The 20,093-nt window shown below is 40.6% G+C and overlaps 3 protein-coding genes across 3 annotated transcripts; 1 reads left to right on the top strand and 2 right to left on the bottom strand.

The window, feature by feature from the left end:
• The first annotated feature begins 18 nt into the window (after positions 1–18).
• Positions 19–6,430, top strand: LOC133742361 (CRM-domain containing factor CFM3, chloroplastic/mitochondrial). The gene is made up of 9 exons (XM_062170024.1): positions 19–1,080; positions 1,685–2,150; positions 2,257–2,387; positions 3,295–3,639; positions 4,220–4,376; positions 4,458–4,750; positions 4,850–4,909; positions 5,648–5,731; positions 5,988–6,430. Exons 1-9 carry the CDS (start codon positions 202–204, stop codon positions 6,063–6,065), a joined length of 2,493 nt encoding a protein of 830 aa, XP_062026008.1. The 5' UTR covers positions 19–201; the 3' UTR covers positions 6,066–6,430.
• Positions 6,431–6,502: 72 nt separating this feature from the next.
• Positions 6,503–9,108, bottom strand: LOC133742362 (cleavage stimulating factor 64). Its single transcript, XM_062170025.1, has 7 exons — positions 8,955–9,108; positions 8,750–8,827; positions 8,364–8,402; positions 7,734–8,285; positions 7,553–7,645; positions 7,060–7,236; positions 6,503–6,967 (listed from the first exon to the last, which is right to left on the bottom strand). The coding sequence occupies exons 1-7, from the start codon at positions 9,045–9,047 to the stop codon at positions 6,842–6,844; spliced, it is 1,158 nt and encodes a 385-aa protein (XP_062026009.1). The 5' UTR covers positions 9,048–9,108; the 3' UTR covers positions 6,503–6,841.
• A 2,925-nt stretch (positions 9,109–12,033) lies between these two features.
• Positions 12,034–14,408, bottom strand: LOC133745684 (protein CUP-SHAPED COTYLEDON 1). Its single transcript, XM_062173795.1, has 3 exons — positions 14,073–14,408; positions 13,280–13,554; positions 12,034–13,101 (listed from the first exon to the last, which is right to left on the bottom strand). The coding sequence occupies exons 1-3, from the start codon at positions 14,224–14,226 to the stop codon at positions 12,406–12,408; spliced, it is 1,125 nt and encodes a 374-aa protein (XP_062029779.1). The 5' UTR covers positions 14,227–14,408; the 3' UTR covers positions 12,034–12,405.
• Between the last annotated feature and the right edge of the window lie 5,685 nt (positions 14,409–20,093).

A 20,093-nucleotide genomic window follows, 5' to 3' on the forward strand; every position in this document is an offset into this window, starting at 1 on the left:
GAAAAAATTATCCGAAATTTTACGAGAAATATCTTATCATATCTCTATACAAACAGTGTTCCCCAACCTCCCGCCCCTCTCTGAGCTCCGAGCAATCAAACTCAAAGCAATAATGCCCCTGAAATTCAAACACCTCCACCGCCACGAACCACTATAAGCTCAGCTCAGCTCAGCTCACCGAACCTAAACCCCTCACCACAAATGGCCTTCGCAACCGCCAAAATTTCCGAAATGCCACTCAGAAACTCACTCCCGCTCACCTCTCACTCCCCTTCCTCTCTCAACCTCCTCTTCTCGTCCCCAAAACCGTCATTTCACATCCTCAAGCCCTTCTCTGCTCTCAGAACCACCGAGCACGGCGGCAACCCGAACGCGAGGCCGTCGCCGCACAAGTCCAAGCCCTCGTCGTCCTCCTCCACCGCGCCGTGGCTGAATAAGTGGCCGTCTCGCGGTGCTCCGTCGGAGTTGCCCCGCCGTAAGGTCAACGATAGAGTCAAGGAGTCCAACGGCGGTGGAGAGAAGCCGAGTAATGGCGGTAGGTACGTGGACAAGGACAAAGGCCAGAGCGCGATAGAGAGGATCGTGTTCCGGTTGCGGAACCTAGGGTTAGGCGACGAAGACGAGGAGGAGGAGGAGAGCGGTGATGGTGTTGAATTGGACGGTCCGGATTCAATGCCGGCGGCGAGCGGAGAGGAGAAGCTCGGCGATTTGCTGCAGCGGGAGTGGGTCCGGCCGGACTATATATTGGCGGAGGAGAAGGGCGACGATGACGTGGCGCTGCCGTGGGAGAAGGAGGAGGAGGAGGAGGAATTGAGTGAGGATGAGGAGGTGAAGGGGCTGAGGAGAGCTCGGAGGTCGAAGGCGCCGAGCTTGGCTGAGCTGACGATTGAGGATGAGGAGCTGAGGCGATTGAGGAGGTTGGGAATGTTCCTGAGGGAGAGGATCAGTGTGCCGAAAGCCGGGATTACGCAGGCAGTGCTGGAGAAGATTCATGATAAGTGGAGGAAGGAGGAGCTGGTGAGGCTCAAGTTTCATGAGGTTTTGGCTCATGATATGAAAACTGCTCATGAGATTGTTGAGGTTCGTTCAGTTCTTGAATTCTCGTGTACATTTTGCAATTTTCTGTATGTGAATTGTGAAGTGAATGTAATTCTTGCTGAATACAGATTAGGAGATTATGTCTAGTTTGCTTAGTAATGATGAACCAGTAGTATATGAATACTAGTTTGGTTAGTGATGAACTAGTTTAATGAGCTGTTGCCATAGCTGCTCCATTTCTGAGGGATTCATGGTTAAATGTAGTGAAAGTGAGTGAGTATTTTCCCAGCTGATTGACACTGATTATGGTGTGTAAAGTTACTCTCGTTTCTCATTCGCATGAGAAACCTAGTACACGCTTCTTATCCATCATCCTTTTCATTCTTTTTGTGCTAACTTAGTTTGGTTAACAAAAACAACTGCACTCGGGTTTTGTTATTAAGGCTTCACATCTTGCTCTCGCTACTCAGAGCTAAAATCGTGTTGCTGATGCAGATGTGGTCTGAATTTCTCAGAATTTTGTGTGTGTGTTTTGTGGTTTCATGTCCTTTTACTTGTCCGATGTCATGAAATTTTGCCAAACTTTAATGCGTACTGTTTTCTATTTTCTTTTGTAATGTAACTGACTGCCTTTAGTGATGGTCAGCGTCGAACAGGAGGTTTAGTTTTATGGAGATCAGGGAGTGTCATGGTTGTGTACCGTGGGATTAACTACAAAGGCCCTTCTAAATCCGAACCTGTTGGTAGGGAAGGAAATGCTCTTTTCATCCCAGATGTTTCATCAGCTGAAACTCCGGTAACAAGAAGTGGCAATGATGTGACTTCAACTCCAGATAAGACTGAGCAAGCTGTGAAAATTCCAGCACCTCTTCCGAAGATGACAGAGGAAGAAGCTGAATTCAACAGCTTATTGGATGAATTAGGTCCTCGTTTTGTTGAGTATTGGGGTACAGGAATACTTCCTGTTGACGCTGATTTACTTCCTAAAACAATCCCGGGTTACAAAACACCTTTCAGGCTTCTTCCTACCGGGATGCGATCACGGCTGACTAATGCAGAGATGACTAATTTACGGAAACTTGCTAAATCAATTCCATGTCATTTTGCCCTTGGTAAATTCTCCGTCTGTTTTTAACTTTTTATTTTTTTATTTTTAACGTTACTCTAGTTTAGCATGTCAACATTTGCTGACACTTCATTCTTGATGTCTTGATGAAGGGAGAAATAGAAACCATCAAGGATTAGCATCTGCTATACTTAAAGTTTGGGAGAAAAGTTCTGTGGCGAAGATTGCTGTCAAACGAGGTATCCAGAATACAAACAACAAAATAATGGCTGAGGAGCTGAAGGTCCGTTCTACATTATCTGTTTTCCATTACTTTTGGTACTTTTTCCCAACTTAATGCTGCTTTTTAGTTTATGTCTGAGAGTCAAAACCCACCACTTGAAAAACATTGTAAACATTACTGAACTAGAAGTCAAGGTGGTTTTTTTATGTGAAATGATAGCTGTTCCAGCAATGTTCTCTTCAGAAAAAAAAGTGATGGTTGTTCCAATAATGTAGTGTTCTTCTACAAGAACATTACTGAACTAGAAGTCAAGGTGGCTTAACACTCTTAAGATTTTCAGGTTGGGATGGTTGAATCTTTTTGTTTGGAATTCATTAGGAGCTCCCTCACCCCAACTTACTCATGACTGCGGCTTAGATTATAGATCCCTGAGTTATGTGGCATCCAGCCCCTGTAGTGCGGTTCATTTTAGGATGTTGGTTACTGCTGCAGCATGTAGTGTTCATAAGAGCTTTTTGTTTGGGCATCAAACCTTGATTTCTTTACAGATCCACAGGACTGAATGGATTAATGATTTAGAGGTTATTTTAAGTATGCGGATATATTTGCCCAGTGGGTGTTCAACATATATACTTATCTTGCTGCTATAATTTTCACAAGCTTAGTCTGCACAATGAACTGTGCTTTTCTTTCAATGCAAATGAGAACCACTGCCATTCTAAGTAAGGAACCTATCACAATCTTTTGTTAATCATTATTGGCAAGCTTGTAGATAGGCATTTCTTTTATGAATTTTCTGGCGAACTAAAAGCACTCACTATAGGTTTTATTTATTTATTTTATTATTATTTGTTTTTTATAAATAAATATATTTTTATTTATTATAGCTTTTTCATTATTTTTACCTGGTTGCCTGTGCAGGATAAAGTTCAACAGGTAATGATACTAAATTTATTCTATATTGCAGGCATTAACAGGTGGTGTTTTACTACTCAGAAACAAATATTACATTGTCATTTACCGTGGAAAGGACTTTATCCCAACAAGTGTAGCTGCTGCTCTGGCTGAAAGACAGGAACTAACGAAACAGGTGCAAGATGTTGAAGAGATAGTGCGTGTCAAACCAATAGATGCAGCTTCTTCAGGTACAGAGGAAGGACAGGCACTTGCAGGAACTTTGGCAGAGTTCTATGAGGCCCAAGCCCGATGGGGAAGAGAAATATCTGCAGAAGAACGTGAAAAGATGATTGAAGAAGATTCAAAAGCTAAGATTGCCAGGCGTGCAAAACGAATTGAACATAAGCTAGGCGTTGTAAGTATCCTTCCTTTAGTGTTCAATGGCTCCAAACACCATTTCCTCTTTCCCTCTCTCTGCTTCTCTCAGTTGCTCTCCTTCTATTCTGCCAACATTATGCCATTAACTTAGATGTGGTTGCTGTGGTTTTGATTTTGGAAAATTGTTTGCATATAAGTGTCAAATAAATGTGAAAAAACTTTGTATATGTTATAAAATAGTGATGCAGATAATCATGTCAAGAATCACAAAGGCCTTACCTTGCCCATGGGCCTGTTGTGCATTTAAAGTTATACAAGCTTCGTAATAATTTTCTTGTGGCTGCTGAATGGATCATAGTGGTTGTAAGTAGTCAACATGGACATCTTCTTACATATTTATATGAGAGAAAATGGTGGTGATGTGGTCTCTTAATATTGTCCTCTTGTATCTCCAGTGTTGGTAGACCTAAATTGTAGGAGATAGACTTTGTACGTCCTGTGTAATGTTTTCTTGTCCAAAAGACATCATTAATAACCTCACTTATAACTTGGATACTACTGATATGTGTGTATACACATCTGTCTGACTTGGTTTTAAAATCTGAATTCGCTGATAGGCCCAAGCTAAAAAGCTTAGAGCAGAGAGACTCCTTTCCAAGATAGAATCAGCAATGCTTCCTGCAGGTCCTGATTATGATCAGGAAACCATCACTGATGAGGAGCGAGTTATGTTTCGCAGGGTTGGCTTAAGAATGAAAGCATACTTGCCTCTTGGTGAGTGATCCTCTATATTTTTGAAGTGAAGATAGAACTATGAACTGAAACACTGATGATCTTTGTTTCATAATGTACTAGGCATACGTGGTGTCTTTGATGGTGTCATCGAAAACATGCATTTGCATTGGAAGCACAGAGAGCTAGTGAAATTAATATCCAAACAGAAGACCCTTGCTTTCGTTGAAGATTCAGCCCGGTTGTTGGAATATGAGAGCGGTGGCATACTGGTGGCTATAGAAAGAGTTCCCAAAGGATATGCTCTTATATACTATCGTGGAAAGAATTATAGGCGTCCCATTACCTTGAGGCCAAGGAACCTTTTAACTAAAGCGAAGGCATTGAAACGTTCAGTGGCCATGCAACGCCATGAGGTTTCAGTTTCTTACTCTTCCCCAGTTTCTCTGTTGAATCTGATATTTGTCTTTGATTTGTTCTTCACCTCACGATAAATATTATATGTATCCATGTAGGCTCTCAGTCAGCACATAGGGGAATTGGAGAGGACCATAGAGCAAATGAGATCTGAAATTGTAAGTTATAGACTTCTAATTCACAATGCTTTTACTACGCTCATATGCAGTCATGTGTATTCTCCTATACAATACTTGATATTGTGCAAGTTAACCATGGCATTGTTTAGGCTAATTTGCTTGATCAAATCTGCAATAATTGATTCAAACTTAGTGCCAGAAAGACTAATATATTTATCTGCTAGTGTGTTTTACAAATTTATTGCATATTCTCTATTCATCAGAAGATAATTTGGACAGCCAGACTACATTACTTATGTTGAATTCATAAGTTTATGTACATCGTAGTTCAGCCTTGTTACAAAATGAAAGTGTACAATGTGATAAGTTGTTGAATAGTAATGGAATTTACATATGCCAAATGATCCTAAATCATGAGGATCATGGATTGGTCCTAGTTATCTACATTCCTGAAATTGTTGTCTTGTCTACCATTTACGGGGCACATGTGATAAAATTGCTAGGTTCTGTATGACTCTGTAAACTTGTACGCTTAGTTAATGCTATTAGTGTAAACTACTCTGCTTTGATAAAATGATCCAAGCATTTGTGACCCTTCCCTGGTCAACATGATTATTGGTATATAAGCGATCTTGTACAGTTGGAATGTTTCCAATAATATAAATGATACGAATTTCATGGCTGTTTCCAAAAATGTACAGTCAGTATTTTTCCAATAGAATCATGTCCTTTTGCATTGCTGTTTGCCCTTGTGTATGACGATAGCTTTCCAAGCAGGGTATTTCTGAAGATGTAGAAGATGAGAGCACTTGGACCTCAAGAAATCCCCATCAGAGTGGTCATGACTCGGAATTTAACCAAGTGAGATACTGTTTCTCTTATTTATCTACTATCAAGTGCTCATGATGCTACGACCAGATATAGTCTTGGTTAATGTGGTCAACATAACAAAAGTTGGGCTTTGATGGGGTCTGAGATTGAAGTCTTAGCATGCTCCTCTAGGACAGTTTCTGTTTCTGTTAGCTCTTTCCTTTTAGGACCTTTTAATGAGTTAAGAGCCCCTTAATGAATTTATATGCAGCAATAGGAGTAAATGTTTGGTTGTTCTTATCTGCAGAGTGAGGATGAAGCTTCTGACATGGAGTCAGATGGTAGTGACGATGATGAAGGCTCAGATTGGGAAGATGAAGATTAAAATCCACAATTGTAAAAGTAAAGATCAGTTTTGACAAGAATTCTTGACAAGGTCGAAATAGGGGAGGTTTCTGAGAAAGAGTTGGCTTCTGTTAGCCTCTGGAATGGATATAATGATACTTCCTCAAAGAGGATTCGAAGTTTACAGAAAAACAGTGAACAACACACAGGATATCATCAATCAATTGAAGCTGAAGAGTGCACCACATACCTCACCAACAGATGTAATCAGTATCTCTTATGTAAAAGGCGTCCACTATTGTAGTCAGTCAGGCCATTGTTGTATATTTAGGTGACATTGTATTTATTCTTGTAAAATTTTCTTTCATGAATTGTGTATACAATGGACATGGATTTAACGCCCTAGTCTTGCAGTATAACTGGATGAATTTTTGGCCTCTCCCATAAAAAAATTAAAATTAAAAGGGAATTCAGAAATCTGCTTAAGAACCAGAGATCTTAAATATACTGGAAATGCAAGTCATATATTTCCCAACAAGGCAAGTAATTGCCATCATATTTCCAAAAACTACAATTTGAAACCGTTTAAAATTGTCTCGGATGGCTCTTGCATAAACTTCTACATACAAAGGTCCAATTGATTAGTAACAAACCTATATGATCAACAGATAACATTTTCTTTCTGCAACAATGGATAGATACTTTAGGGTTTCAATCACCAAGGATAACACACTAAAATCTCTGGCCGGAAAGCAAAAATTGAAGCTCAAGGCTGCCCCGCCCGCTTCCCTACTGAAAAATCAAAATTTCAGCAGTTTATTGGCGCATTATCTGCTGTAGCTGTAGCACTTGTTTTTTCTGTTCTGGAGGCAGGAGATTAATTTGTTCTGGGGTAAGAATCATCACTTGTTGAAGCAACGCCTTCTCCTCCTCAGGGGTTAACTGCACAACGAGCAAAAAAATCAATTGGTGATGGGAAAACTCAAGACATAGATAAAAGCTCCGGCTGATATGAACAGTTGCAGCTATTTTACCGCTGTGCCACGACCAGGTTGGCTGCCAGGCATTTGACCAGGAACTAATGATGGTGGTCCTGAAAGCTGTGGCACTGACGAACTCTCTGGCGGCCCAGACATCCAAGATCCTCTATCTGCTTGCATAGAAGTTCCAACTTGATTGCTGTACTCCGAACCCAAATGCATACCTCCTCCCTGAAAGAAAAAAAGCATCAGGTATGATTCACTCATATCCATCCAAAAACAATATACAAAGTTCATTGCAGATTAGAGCACTCCTCAATGAAAACCCAACAGGTAGTTCATTAGGGGAACCGAACTTTGGTTGAGTACTTTAATGGCATACAAGCTACTTCGAGCACGATTTTAATAACATCAAGAATTTGATATGATAAGACATTCATCTAGGATGCCATTAAGCCTAAGCAACCCTATAAGAATACTAACTGATATACAATGTTCACATCCATTCAGATAAAACAAACTTTCTTTCTGATATAGAAACACATACCTGATACATGGATTGAGGTGGTGGGTGACTTGGAAGTGGTGGCTGTCCCAGGGGAAATGAAGGCCCAACACTAGTAGGGGGTTTCGTACCTGACTGAAAAAATCATTGAAGACAGTTAAGTCAATTCTTCTTATATTGACACATTTTATAGAAACCAGTGAAACTACAAATCTCAGCTTACATGAAACATGGATTGTGAAGGATGTTGGAAACCCGAATTGGGCCCCATTTGTGGGGGATACTGATGGTGGTAGTTAGGCATTGAAGGTCTTGGTTGTGGTGGCAATGGTGGTTGCAGGGGCATATGATGACCTCCACTTGTCTGTAATGGCTGTTGCAACTGGTTGTAAGAAGCCATTTGGGGTTGATGAAGTTGAGGTGGCTGTGAAGAATGATGAGGGTGTGTTGGAGGATTTGGAAGTTGAGAGGATTGTGGAAGAGATGCCGGGGTCATTTGGGGATTCAGATGTCCCTTAGGCTGCTGCTGGGTCTGCAGGGGATATGAAGGCATAGGCTGAGACTGAAGATTAAACGCGGGAGGAGCAGCCGACGAGCTAGGCACTGTAGATTGGTTTTGGTATTGCTTTCTTGCAGAAGCTTGGATCTGGGATGGACCTGGTTGGTCCTGAACACCAAGGCCTGGCAATGAGGGAGCTGCCAGAGCATTAGACTGCTGAGTTGGTTGCACCGACTGCTGCGAATGCTGCGACGTCACTGGCTGAATGGTGGGAATCTACAAACAACCTCAATTTAGACATATAACAAAACGCAACCCCTTATAGACAACTTTTACAACTACAGAAGAGCATACCGATTGAGGTGGCCGGACCATTCCAAGCATAATTTGTGCCTGGTGAAAGAACACACTTAATATCAGCAGTTAAAGACTTTACCTTCGAACAAAAACTACCTCACTTATGAAACCTATTTGTGACCATTAATCAGTAATGCAATTCAACTCTCAATGCCCACACAACAATTCAAAACTTTTCTACTAAAATTAGCAACTCCTGAACAAAACCATTCACGCCAAAACCCTAATCACACAAAATTATCTCAGGAAAGGAAAAAATCATAAAAAAAAAAAAAAGAAAAAAAAAATTGTCAAACCTTGTATGCACAAAATTATCTCAAACAAAATAAATGGCATATTTAAGCAGAAAGGGGGGAAAAGTAAAACCCTAGAAATTCAGAAACCTGGAAAAGCGCTTTGGTGAGAAGCGGATTCTGGATGAGGATCTGCCTCGCTTGCTGCTGGTTCTGTTCTATCAGACTCTATAATTCAGGAAACGACACCGTTAGAACAGGGACATTACTTCAATTGGGATTTTTGAAGCGAAAGAAATTTTGGGAAAGGAAAATTAAGCACGAGAAGAAAATTAGAGAGACAGTGGTTATATACCTTCATTTGAGACATGATTTCGTAGAGCTGGTTCTTCGACATTCCGGCTATATTCGCCGGTAGGCCGTCGCCGGAGATTTGCTTTCCCGCCATTGTTTCACCGAGAGTGGTAGAGAGAGACGGAGAGAGAGAGCGCGCTTGTGGAGTTCGGTTGTTGTTTTATGGCTTTATTGGGCCCGGGTAGTAGTTTAAAGACGATTCTTGTGTTTCTTTTTTTCTCAAGTGGGCTGAAGTCTTTTTGAGCCCATGAAAGGAATGAAGTTGGGAGGTCATTTTGGCACCAAGTAGAGTATCGGCACCGGATCAAATCCCGGGGATGCTAACGCAACCGAGTAGTTTTTGGTCAAAATCGCATGCTCTTATTTTTGCACTTAAAATTTTCACTATCAAACGTGATTTTTAAGAGATTTTAGAATTGATGGAACTCAAAAGTCGGAAAACAGGAAAAATAATAAAGAAAATTGAGTCGATAGTGTTTGGCTCCAGTTTTGTTGCAGCTGGTCAACAGTTTCTTTTCTGCGCGGGCGTGCCAGCACCGTTCGGGTGCGGTCGTCGGGGTGTCCCTTGACCTGACTTCTTTTGAGCGATTGTGGACGAGGAGAGCACCAACCTCATTGCGGGATTCTTTGTGCCTCGTGGTGAGGACTTTTGCTAAGCTTCTTCAAAATCACACAATCGATACTCGACGTCGTAGATCGAGCAGAGCTAAAATCACTGGGAAGTGGGGAGAACTTGCTAAAGCGTGACTTTAGCTTGGCTGGTTTGCGAGGGCGTTACCCTTGCTTGGCTGCTTCCGTAAGCGTTGTGGTCGCGGTACTACAGTCGGCTCCCGAGGAGACTAGGACCGAAGCACGTTGACAGAGGGTTTGGTGACACTGACAGTCGGCTCCTGAGGATTCTGGGACTGGAGTGTGGTCACCGATAAGAGAAGGAGAGGGGTTGCTCTGGGAAGACTTGAGTAGTCGTAGAGATTGGTTGATGAATTGTGTGTGTCTTGTTACTTCTTTGTAGCCTCTATATATAGGCTACCAAGCCATAGTGGTTGGCCTTAAACAAATCATGATGGGTTAAGCACTTAAGCACTAATGGAATCATGGTGGTTTAAACACTTAAACAGTACTAATGGAATCATGGTGGTTTAAACACTTAAACACTAATGGAATCATGGTGGTTTTCCCTATTGGCCACCATGAAATGTAGTTGAATGCTTCCCCACGTGCATGTCATATTCCTTCATTGAATGGAGTATGAATATTTGCATGGGCGTGCCTTTTCTTGCAGCTTGCATAATCTTCCATAATTCTGCAGGTAGGCTTTATTTAGCCTCTAAATAATATATTTAGAACTTGTTGACAATATATAGCTTGAGCCACTGACATTGGCTCAATTTCTCCAAGACACGCCTTGTCAAGCCAAAATGCTCATTTTGGGTTCAAACAGATAGTTTTGTATTCCATTACTTTTTTTTTTTTTTTTTTTTTTTTAAGGATTTGATGTTATTAGATATCAAAGCCATAAAACAGGTCAGAGTCTAACATGCACTTACATAAGAATCCAGTGAATCCGGAGAACCTATCTAAGCCAATACTAAACTCATTAAAGTCTAAAGGGACGCTCGCTGGATAGCAAGTCTAAGCAAGCAAGAACAACCTCGCTATTCTAAGGAAAAATCATTCATCTAGTCTAATCTGCCAGCATGCAATTGTGGTACAAATACAACTAGAAACATCTTAGAAAAAACTCATAGAGATTACTCCAACTTTAGAAGGCTTGTAACCAGATGTCTAATAGTAGAGACCTAGAAAAACGCTAGCTCCTTCCCCTTAGGGTTGGAGCCAACACCCTCCTCGACCTCTTCGGGAGCCAACAACCTCGGCAACAGTTGGTCATGCTCTTCTTAATCGAAGCAATTGCAACAAACTCAACCAGCCCAAGCTTGAGCTCGAACCCAGGCTCAAAAAACCAAGCCCAAATCTGAGCAGATGGAGAAGAGCCCATCAGCCCAAGTTTAGGCCCAGACCCAAAAGCCCAAGTCCATACCCGAGCAGACACACCAGCAACCCTCGCCTCCAGTTGCCAGTCTTCCGCTACCGCCATCCGTCCTTCCGGCGGCCGGCCTTTCCACCACCCCATCAATCCTGCTAGAGAGTGACGCGTCGACCTTGATGCTTCCTTGGTCACCAGAGGTGCACGCCTTGCCTGTTGACTCGAAGGTTCCCCCTCTCTGCAGACCAAGCAGCTGCCCCAAGGAACTAAAACGGTGCCGGCGATGATGAGAACACCCAATCCGACCTCCGATTCCCTTGCACAGCGAACCTGCAGATGACTCGACCCAGGAAGGGATCGATCTGCCAGGATCCGAAATCAATTTCAAATACGAAAGCTATTTCCTGCCCAGGAAGACGCGGTCCTCCAAACGAGATCCCGACGGTGAACGTCGCTAGGCACGGCGGAAAACCAACCGGGATGGTGGCGCCGCTACTAGACTCGAAACCCTAAGTAGGGTTTTGCCGGTTATCTCTTTTGCTTCGTGGTTAAAAAGTTTGTATTCCATTACTTGCAGCGGCTCCTAAAAATAATATAGTACCAATTATCAGATTATGACATAGAAAATTTCAAATAATAATGAGTGTTAATAAGGTTTGACACACCTTCGATTTTGATCCGGTTCGATAGCCTATACACATCTGGACACCACTTGTTACTATCGGTTAATTGGCTTCCCTTGTCTTCCTTTTCCTTTCATAGTTTTCTTTTGTCTTTCTGTCTTCTCTCTGTTTCCTGCTTTCTTCTCCCTATGATGCATCATATCTTCGAGCACTAAAGATCCGATAATCGATGCCAAAGATCTACATTGGTTAACCGACACTTGGGTATGGTTCCAGAAAGTCAGTCAATTCAATATTGGTTAACTAACTGGAATTTTGGTTCAGCTGAGTGGAAGTTTATAATAGGTAAAGCAAAAGCTTTTAGCCATTGAATTGCCAAACACCATTGCATTCACAGTTTAATTGTGACATATTCCATATTCTATGATTATATTTTCTGAGATATTATGGAAGTTTCAGAATTCGATCAGAAGAGCATACCACATATATATAACAAGGGACACTTGGGTTTTCCCCAGCATACATACATATATTGAGCATAAAAAGACATAATTAAAGTACGTAGTGGCATACGCGCAGTTACACTTAATTGCGCATATCTAGCTATTTAACAACACCAACATGAACATTGTTACGTAGTAATTCTGATATATGATCGGTTATATATATACACGACCATTTTTATATTTGCGGGGTAAGGTGAACGAGAGATAATGAAGTCGCTGTACTACCGAGTCATAGCTCCTTTTCTTTCATGTAAGTACGTATCCGGATTAACATACGGTCGAAAATTGTCGTTTAAGATGTTAGCTAGCTTATGAATCCTTGATGATCCTGCAACTTCACCATATGGAGTCCAAGTTGAATGGTTGCTCCGGATGCTGTTGTGACTGCGGCACGGAATCCATGATCTGATCCTTAGATGATGAAGAGGCTTGCAAATTTGACGAATTCATGTTATGATCAGTGCCAAAGTGAGACATTAATCCAGGCTGCTGTTGCTGTTGCGCCGCCATGAAAGAGGAGTAATGATCTTCTAGACCAGCTGCTGTAGCATCTCTAATCGGTTGCTGATAGATGGTACTATTAGTACTAGCACTGCTACTCCTAAGTTGTAATGCCCTAAGTAGCAAGGAGTTCACTGACGAAAGATTCGATGGACTTAGCAAGCTAGATGGCCATGATCCGAGTGCTGCTGCAGGAAGAATGGCACCACTAGCCGCCGCCTCTCTCGCCCCGAGCCAATTATTCATGTTTAAAGTAGTGCTGATCATGTTAACATCATTATTGATTCTCTTATTATCAACAACGTTGTAATTGTTGCCTTCTGGAATTGACATGTTGTTGCTGATGAACCCAGTACTAGATGAATTTGCAATGTTGTTCATAAAATTTGGCAACTCCACATCTCCAAATTCATTTACCATTGAGTTTGTCTCGCCAAGAGAATCGACAGATTGCGGTGAGGAAGATGTAATTTGCTGTGGTTTTTTCAAGGCTATGCTCTTCTGAAACACCCTACAAACCACCCATTCTTCCTGCATACATGTGAAAACTAGCTAAAGTTAGCCCTAGCTAAAGAAACAATTACCAAATAGTTCCATGGCTAGATTCCATCCGTGTAGTGCACGTAATGTATAAACTAAGCTTTCTACAGAGACAGCAAGCCTCTATTAATCTGCCAACCAAACATGACCTAATTGAGTTCGTACGTACCTTTGAGGTTGAGGATTTGAAGGGATGGTGCTTGTTTTCTAGTCTGTATTCGTGCATGACCCAGTTGGTTTTCTCACCCCTTGGAGCTCTACCCCTGTAGAAAACTAGGGTTTTCTTCATTCCAACGAGTACCCCTTGACGAAGTATTTCTTTGTCTTTGCCCGTTGTCTTCCAATACCCTGCTTCTGTGGCTCGGTTGGTCCGAAGTCCAGTAGGGTATTTTCGGTCTCTTAAGTTGAAGAAATACCATTCTTTCTCTCCCATCGAAGCCTTGCCTACACCAGAAGTAATTAAATTGTTATTCAACTTATACGACTAGATAATCTAAGAGTTTCCATAATTTAGGTGGTTGGTAACTAATTAACCAGAACTAATTAATTAATTAGGAAGATAAAATACTTTAGGAATCAAGAAACATTAATGCTGAAATTTCCAACATGCCAATTTCCCTTTGGTGAACATTTTCATTTCATAAAAGATTTCCTTGGTTAATCATTATATGCAATTGACTAAGCTAGCTGGCCATCAGGATTCAGGAATGGAGATTAGGGTTTAAGAAGACAAAAATAATATAACCAAAATCATAAACAGAACTACCGATAGAAAAAAGAAATCATAGACTTTTCATCAAAAGGTAATTAAGTCAACCATCCAGCTTGCTCTCGGTTAGATCGATGGAGATAAGAGATAATACAGTTGTAACTTGTACCAAAGAAATAGTAATGGAAGATGAAGAAAGGTAATCGATCATTAACGGCAGATCTTTGATGCATATGATAATTAATCTAGGTACCTGGGAGGTCCCAAGGTTCACACTTATTGAGATCGACAACAGCTACGGCTTGTGATGTGAAGCTAACATCAGAAACCTTGCGCCCGAGATAGTACGTAATCAGTTCTTCATCTGTAGGATGGAATCTGAACCCAGGAGGAAGATTCTCCTGCATTCTTATCAATTACTTGAGAATCAGAAACCTACTGAACCGAATAGCTAGTATTGGATGGATACCCTTAACTGCTGCACTCTCTAGCTATTCGATTCTTCGGAAGCTTGGAGCGTCGACGAAGTAAGATAATGATGAAGATGATGAGGTATTAATGGGGCTGCATATCTCATCAAATCTTCAAGAAGAAGCAGCCATTGTCATTCGCCTGTAGTCGTTTTATATTCTGATAATTACAGCTAACACTTTGACAAAGATGGTATTGGTGAAGAGGACAATTTTTTCTTCTCATGCAAAGTCCAGTCAAATTACCAAAACGCCACTACCATTACTATATACGTATTGATTATTGAACAAGTAAGAGGGTTAGCGCACATTGACTAAGGGGCTCAATATATCAAAGTGGATACGAAAATTTCTTTGTCACAATTTGTATAATAATTTAAGCCTCAGATTTTACAGATGAGTGGCAATTGTTTGGGCACGACTCACGAGGGTTAAGGGTTGTCTCTGTTACACCAGATTTTGGATTTCATATGCAACTTTGTTAATTTAGTTGTATTCTATGTGATATGAGATGATTCAAAGTCCAACCACCTTCACCCATTTCTAACCACCCAACCCTAGCTTGGCTACTATACTCTACTGCCCCAATGGGAACGTTCTTGGCTATTTACTAGTATCGCTTTCCACTCGTATATATACTAAACCCTAAAACATTTGTGTGTGTGTGTCTATATATATATATATATATGTCTATTTATATATTCACTAGTATATTGACACTTGTCTACGCCTCTCATTATCTCTCCTTCTCATGTGATTGTGATTTTAGCATCTTCTTGCAACTGTTTACATATATATATAGGTTGCAAAATGAATTTGGTTTGGTAATCTATCTAAAATAGTTAATGATAACCCACCGAAAAATAGATATAAGAACATTTGAAAAGATTTGTCGTAAGCTAGCAGGTTAGTATATAGCTTCTAACACAATTTTTACAAAATTGTTGTGAGCGCGCATCTCACGTTTTCATAAGTATAGTCGTCATTATAGTTAATACGTGTGTACGTGTAAAAGTAAGGTGCGTATTATTATTATTATTATTTTATTTTTTGGTTAAAACAGGAGTCAGCTGGAAGAGCAAAGTGCTCTCCCACCTATTGAAATAAAGATAATGTACAATCTAATAGGGTAGCACAAAAGCCAAACCCCGGGAGAGCAATGTGAATGACAACAAAAACAACACAACTAACATAAAGAGAAAGAACAAATGAATGAAAATGAAAGTTCGGGAGACCAAGCTTATCCCATATACATACAACATGATTTATATGATTGTAGTTCTTTTTCTGGCATGTTCATGGAATATTGAAGACTTGACAGTTTCAGATCATCTTAATTTCAAATTAACGTCCATCGCCTCTTTGTGTACTTTTTTGTTATTTAATAATGGGTGAGAAAAGTTTACATATAGACTAAGACTAGGACTAAGAACAAGAGTAAGATTGAGTGGTTAAAAAATGGTCACCAACTCACACGACTGGGATAGCGCTTGGGTAAGCGTTTTTGTTGGATATCGTAATCTTCTTCATTCATCACCTTTTTTCTTTCCTAGCTTCTCCATCAAATTCAATCCTAACTTGGAACTTTTCATGTAAACAGTAGTAGAATATATTCAATTCTTGCTTTGGCAGCTAGGTTTTCTAGAAGCATTAAGCATATGTGTATTGATCCACATGCGTATTTCTGCATATGTGTCTCTCTCTCTCTCTAGCTTAATCGATTTCTATGGGGTATTACCCAGAGAGGCCTCATTCATTTACCATTATCTATCCCAAGTTTGATTACAATGTTAGTTACTTTTAATCACACGTGAATTCCTTACTCGGAGACCAATTGATATTATATATGCTACTTAATTTGCCTCATTTTAAGATGAACATGGGAGATGAGGCAATCGAACTAAGTACGATGAGGAGTGGAAGCTTGATCACTAAAATTAAGTTCTACTTAGTTATATATATACCTAAGTTTTCTATATTCATTTAGATAAAAGAGTTTGAATTTCTTCCCCAATGACACCATCTAATGAAGTGAGGTTCATGCGTGGTGGGATCATATATTTACCATGTTATTTTGGAATGAACCAAAATGGCAAAATGAAAGTAAAAATTGGTGGGGACTTCATCATACTATCTTTGTGCTAAACCTTTTTATATGTTCAGTTAACTGCACGCATTTGATTAACATGGTTGCCTGGCTGCGAATGACAATGATAATACTATGACTTATGCAGTTTAAAGGTGGATGATTTGCAGTACTGAAACCAATATAAATATAAATGTGTACTTTACATTTTAAGATACTGGAAGCAATTGAAAATTTACTACTCATCGAATCAAGCAGTAAGTTGAGTCTTTGAAAAATCATGACGGTATAATTAAAAATTTCATACTCAAAACCTCAACTAGTCAGTTTATAAGCAACAAATTCAACGTGAGGCTTAACCAGAAACAACGAATTCAACTAGAGAAGTTATTAGAATAATTGACTTCAAACTGAAGCTTATCACATTATAATTACATGAGAAACCTCGAAAACTAACAGTTTAACACAAATCACTATGAATTTTCAAAGAATTCAACCAGCAAATTCAAATCATGCCTTAGAATCACGTACACCATATCAATTTAGGCTAAGTTAAGATCCAAAACTCACAAAAGATAAAAAAAAATCATCGAAATCGAACACAAACAAGCAAGTCTCAGAGAGATTCATCCAACATTTCAAAATTGATCTTGATCGGAGTGGTTAATTCATAAGCTTTAAACTAATTAGAATAAAGTATAAATGTCGTCAAAAGCACGTTGCATCTCAATATCTTAAAATTTGGGTCATAAGTGTTAAACAGCGACAAGCGTGGCCCGTGACCTACCATTATACCGATACTGTTCCAACTTAACCACCCATTAGGTGTTGGGTTTCAATCACAAAAGGCCTCAGTACAATTGGGTGAGATCCACTCACTCATAAGTTATATTTTATTTGTCACTTTTCCAATGTGAGATATTTCATTTCCAACACGTCCCCTCACGTGCAACCTAACTCTAGGTCTGCACGTGAAATTAATAAATCCAATTTCCACATTGGAAATTGGGACACAAGTCTCATATCGGAGACTTGGTCAATACAATCCAAGGCCCACATTGGACACTTGGTAATTTCGATGGCAATACAAGATGTTTGGACCCAAAATGAGCATTTTGGCCTGACAAGACACGTCTTGGAGAAATTGAGCCAATGTCAGTGGCTCAAGCTATATATTGTCGACAAGTTCGAAATATATTATTTAGAGGCTAAATAAAGCCTACTATGGAAGCATGGAAAGTCAACTTTAACACATTTTCCTACTTCGGCTAGGAGAAACCAAGCTAAACAAGGAAGGAGGGGTGGCAGACTAACCAAATGAAATCCAAATGAGCTAAAACTGTCCAGATTAAATCTAGACATCCCAAAGATCATTTCTTATGAAGAGTGCCAGAGCTAGTTTTGAGTGGAAAATCTTCAAAAAATTAGTCCAATCTTTTGCATAAGCAAAACTGGAAAACTGGACCTGTAAGAGGTCCAGCAGCGTTTCCGGCCCAACCACTATATCAAAAGCTCTGAAATTTTACTAGGATGATCTAAACTCATAGTGGAACATTTGTTATGAAGAAGTCACAGTCAAAATCCGAATTCTTGATGGAGATATAATTGAAGGAATAAAGGAGCCGAAAGTGTTTCCTTATCTCCAAAATTCATCATTCCTTATCTCCAATTATGCTTCCTTATCTCCTTATCTCCGAAATTCATCATTCCTTATCTCCAATTATGCTTCCTTATCTCCAAAATTCATAATTTCTTATCTCCAATTAATGCTCCACTATCATTTGTTTAAGGCCAACTACTTTGGCATGGTAGCCTATAAATAGAGGTTACAATGAAACACTGAAACACACAATTCACAACAACAATCTCTAAGATTATCCAAGCCTCTCTAGAGCAACCCCTCTCTAAGAGCAACTCATCTCTTTCTCTTACTGGTGATCACACTCCAGTCCTAGTCTTCTCAAGAGCCGACTGTTAGTGCCACCAAACTCTTTGTCAACGTGCTTCGGTCCTAGTCTCTTCGGGAGCCGACTATAGTACCGCGACCACAACGGTTACGGAACCAGCCAAGCAAGGGTAACACCCTCGCAAACCAACCAAGATAAAGTCACGCTTTAGTAAGTTCTCTCTACTTCACAGTGATTTCGCTCTGTTTAACCTACAACGTTGAGTATCGACTTAGTGACACAAGACAAAGTCCTCCAGCACGAGGCACAAAAAATCCTGCGACGAGGTTGGTGCTCTCCTCGTCTACAGTCGCTCAAAAGAAGTCAGGTCAAGGGACACCCCCAACGACTGCACCCGAACGGTGCTGGCACTCCCGCGCAGAAAAGAGATTGTTGACCAACTGCAGCAAAATTGGAGCCAAACATTTTGGCACGCCCAGTGGGACTACACCAGAGTCTTTTTGTGTTCACCATCATTGAGATGCCAGAGGAAAATCTTTACCAAAAGAAATTTCTGAAGTCATGCCTGTTTTTCTTAAGAAGAAGAAGTGCAAATTCCTAAACTTCTCAAAGCGCAAAGCCTCCAGTTACAAGCCGCATAAAATTGATGGTGACGCTGCTGCTGCAGATGACGAGGCGACGATAGAAGGCTATGTGCCCATTCCCATTCCAGAGAATGCGAGCATAGAAGAGTGGCTTGATATCCTTCAAAAGAATTCTACCGCATACCATGAGAATCTGAGAAAAGCCCTCACGGAGGACCGTTGACGGCTCGATGAGTTCACGATTTCAGTCAAGAGGCTCGAGTTGGGGGCACAACAAACACAAGGCGAATTGGAACGTCAAGAACCTACTCGCGAAGAGGTCATTTTTGAGACTAACTTGTATGTAGGTGGCAATCAACCTAAGGGTTTCACTGGTGAGTCACAGCCTTACACAGAGGTTGTGCATGGAGAAGACGGTCCACAAGAATGTTTTTCTGACAATGAAATTGTCTCGGAACAGATAGCTGATTTCTCCACTGATCAAGCCAAATACGTGGCTACTGATCAGATGCATGGGGGGCAAGATATGGCCCATGATCATCCCTTTGATCAAAAGAAGCAAGTTCATGATCATTTTAATTGTGACTCTGCTACACGTCATCATGATCATGCAAAGGGTCAAGGGCAGGGCCCACCTTACTATCATCAATTTAGCCTTAGCCATGGTGGACGTCATGGTGGAGTTAATCAATTAAGCCATAGCCAACTTAATTATCAATTAAGTTGTGGTCTATAGAAGCCAATCTGTGGCTTTATTAATCAATTCAACTTGAAGTTCTTCATATATTCTTCAAGGCCAAGCGGTGGCTTTGATATATGTGGCGGGCACATCTACAACCCACGTTGCATGAATGGCCAGAACAATTATTCTAGTGGCCAAGTTGCCCTTCGCAACTGTAAATTTGAGTATCATCAATACAAGTTAACTCTTGTTTACAATTATCCAGCAAGTGAAGCTCTTGATGTGGAGAATTCAGACCAGCAAGTGGTCGTCTATAATGGCCAATCTGTGGCTAATCCTGAAGACACCATGTTCTATGACATGGTAGTTTATGACATGGTAGTTGGCGACAAAGCCGATCTTGGAACATCTTCATCTCCAAAAGTGCAATTGAAGATCACGTTTCGCCAACCAACAAAGATACTTGGGGGGCAAGATTACTCCTCCTACGAGCCAAATTTTTCCCAAGTTTTGAATACGAAGTATCTTTGTTCCTTTCCTACAAG

Source organism: Rosa rugosa, chromosome 4, assembly GCF_958449725.1.
Source record: "Rosa rugosa chromosome 4, drRosRugo1.1, whole genome shotgun sequence".
Classification (NCBI taxonomy): Eukaryota; Viridiplantae; Streptophyta; class Magnoliopsida; order Rosales; family Rosaceae; genus Rosa; species Rosa rugosa.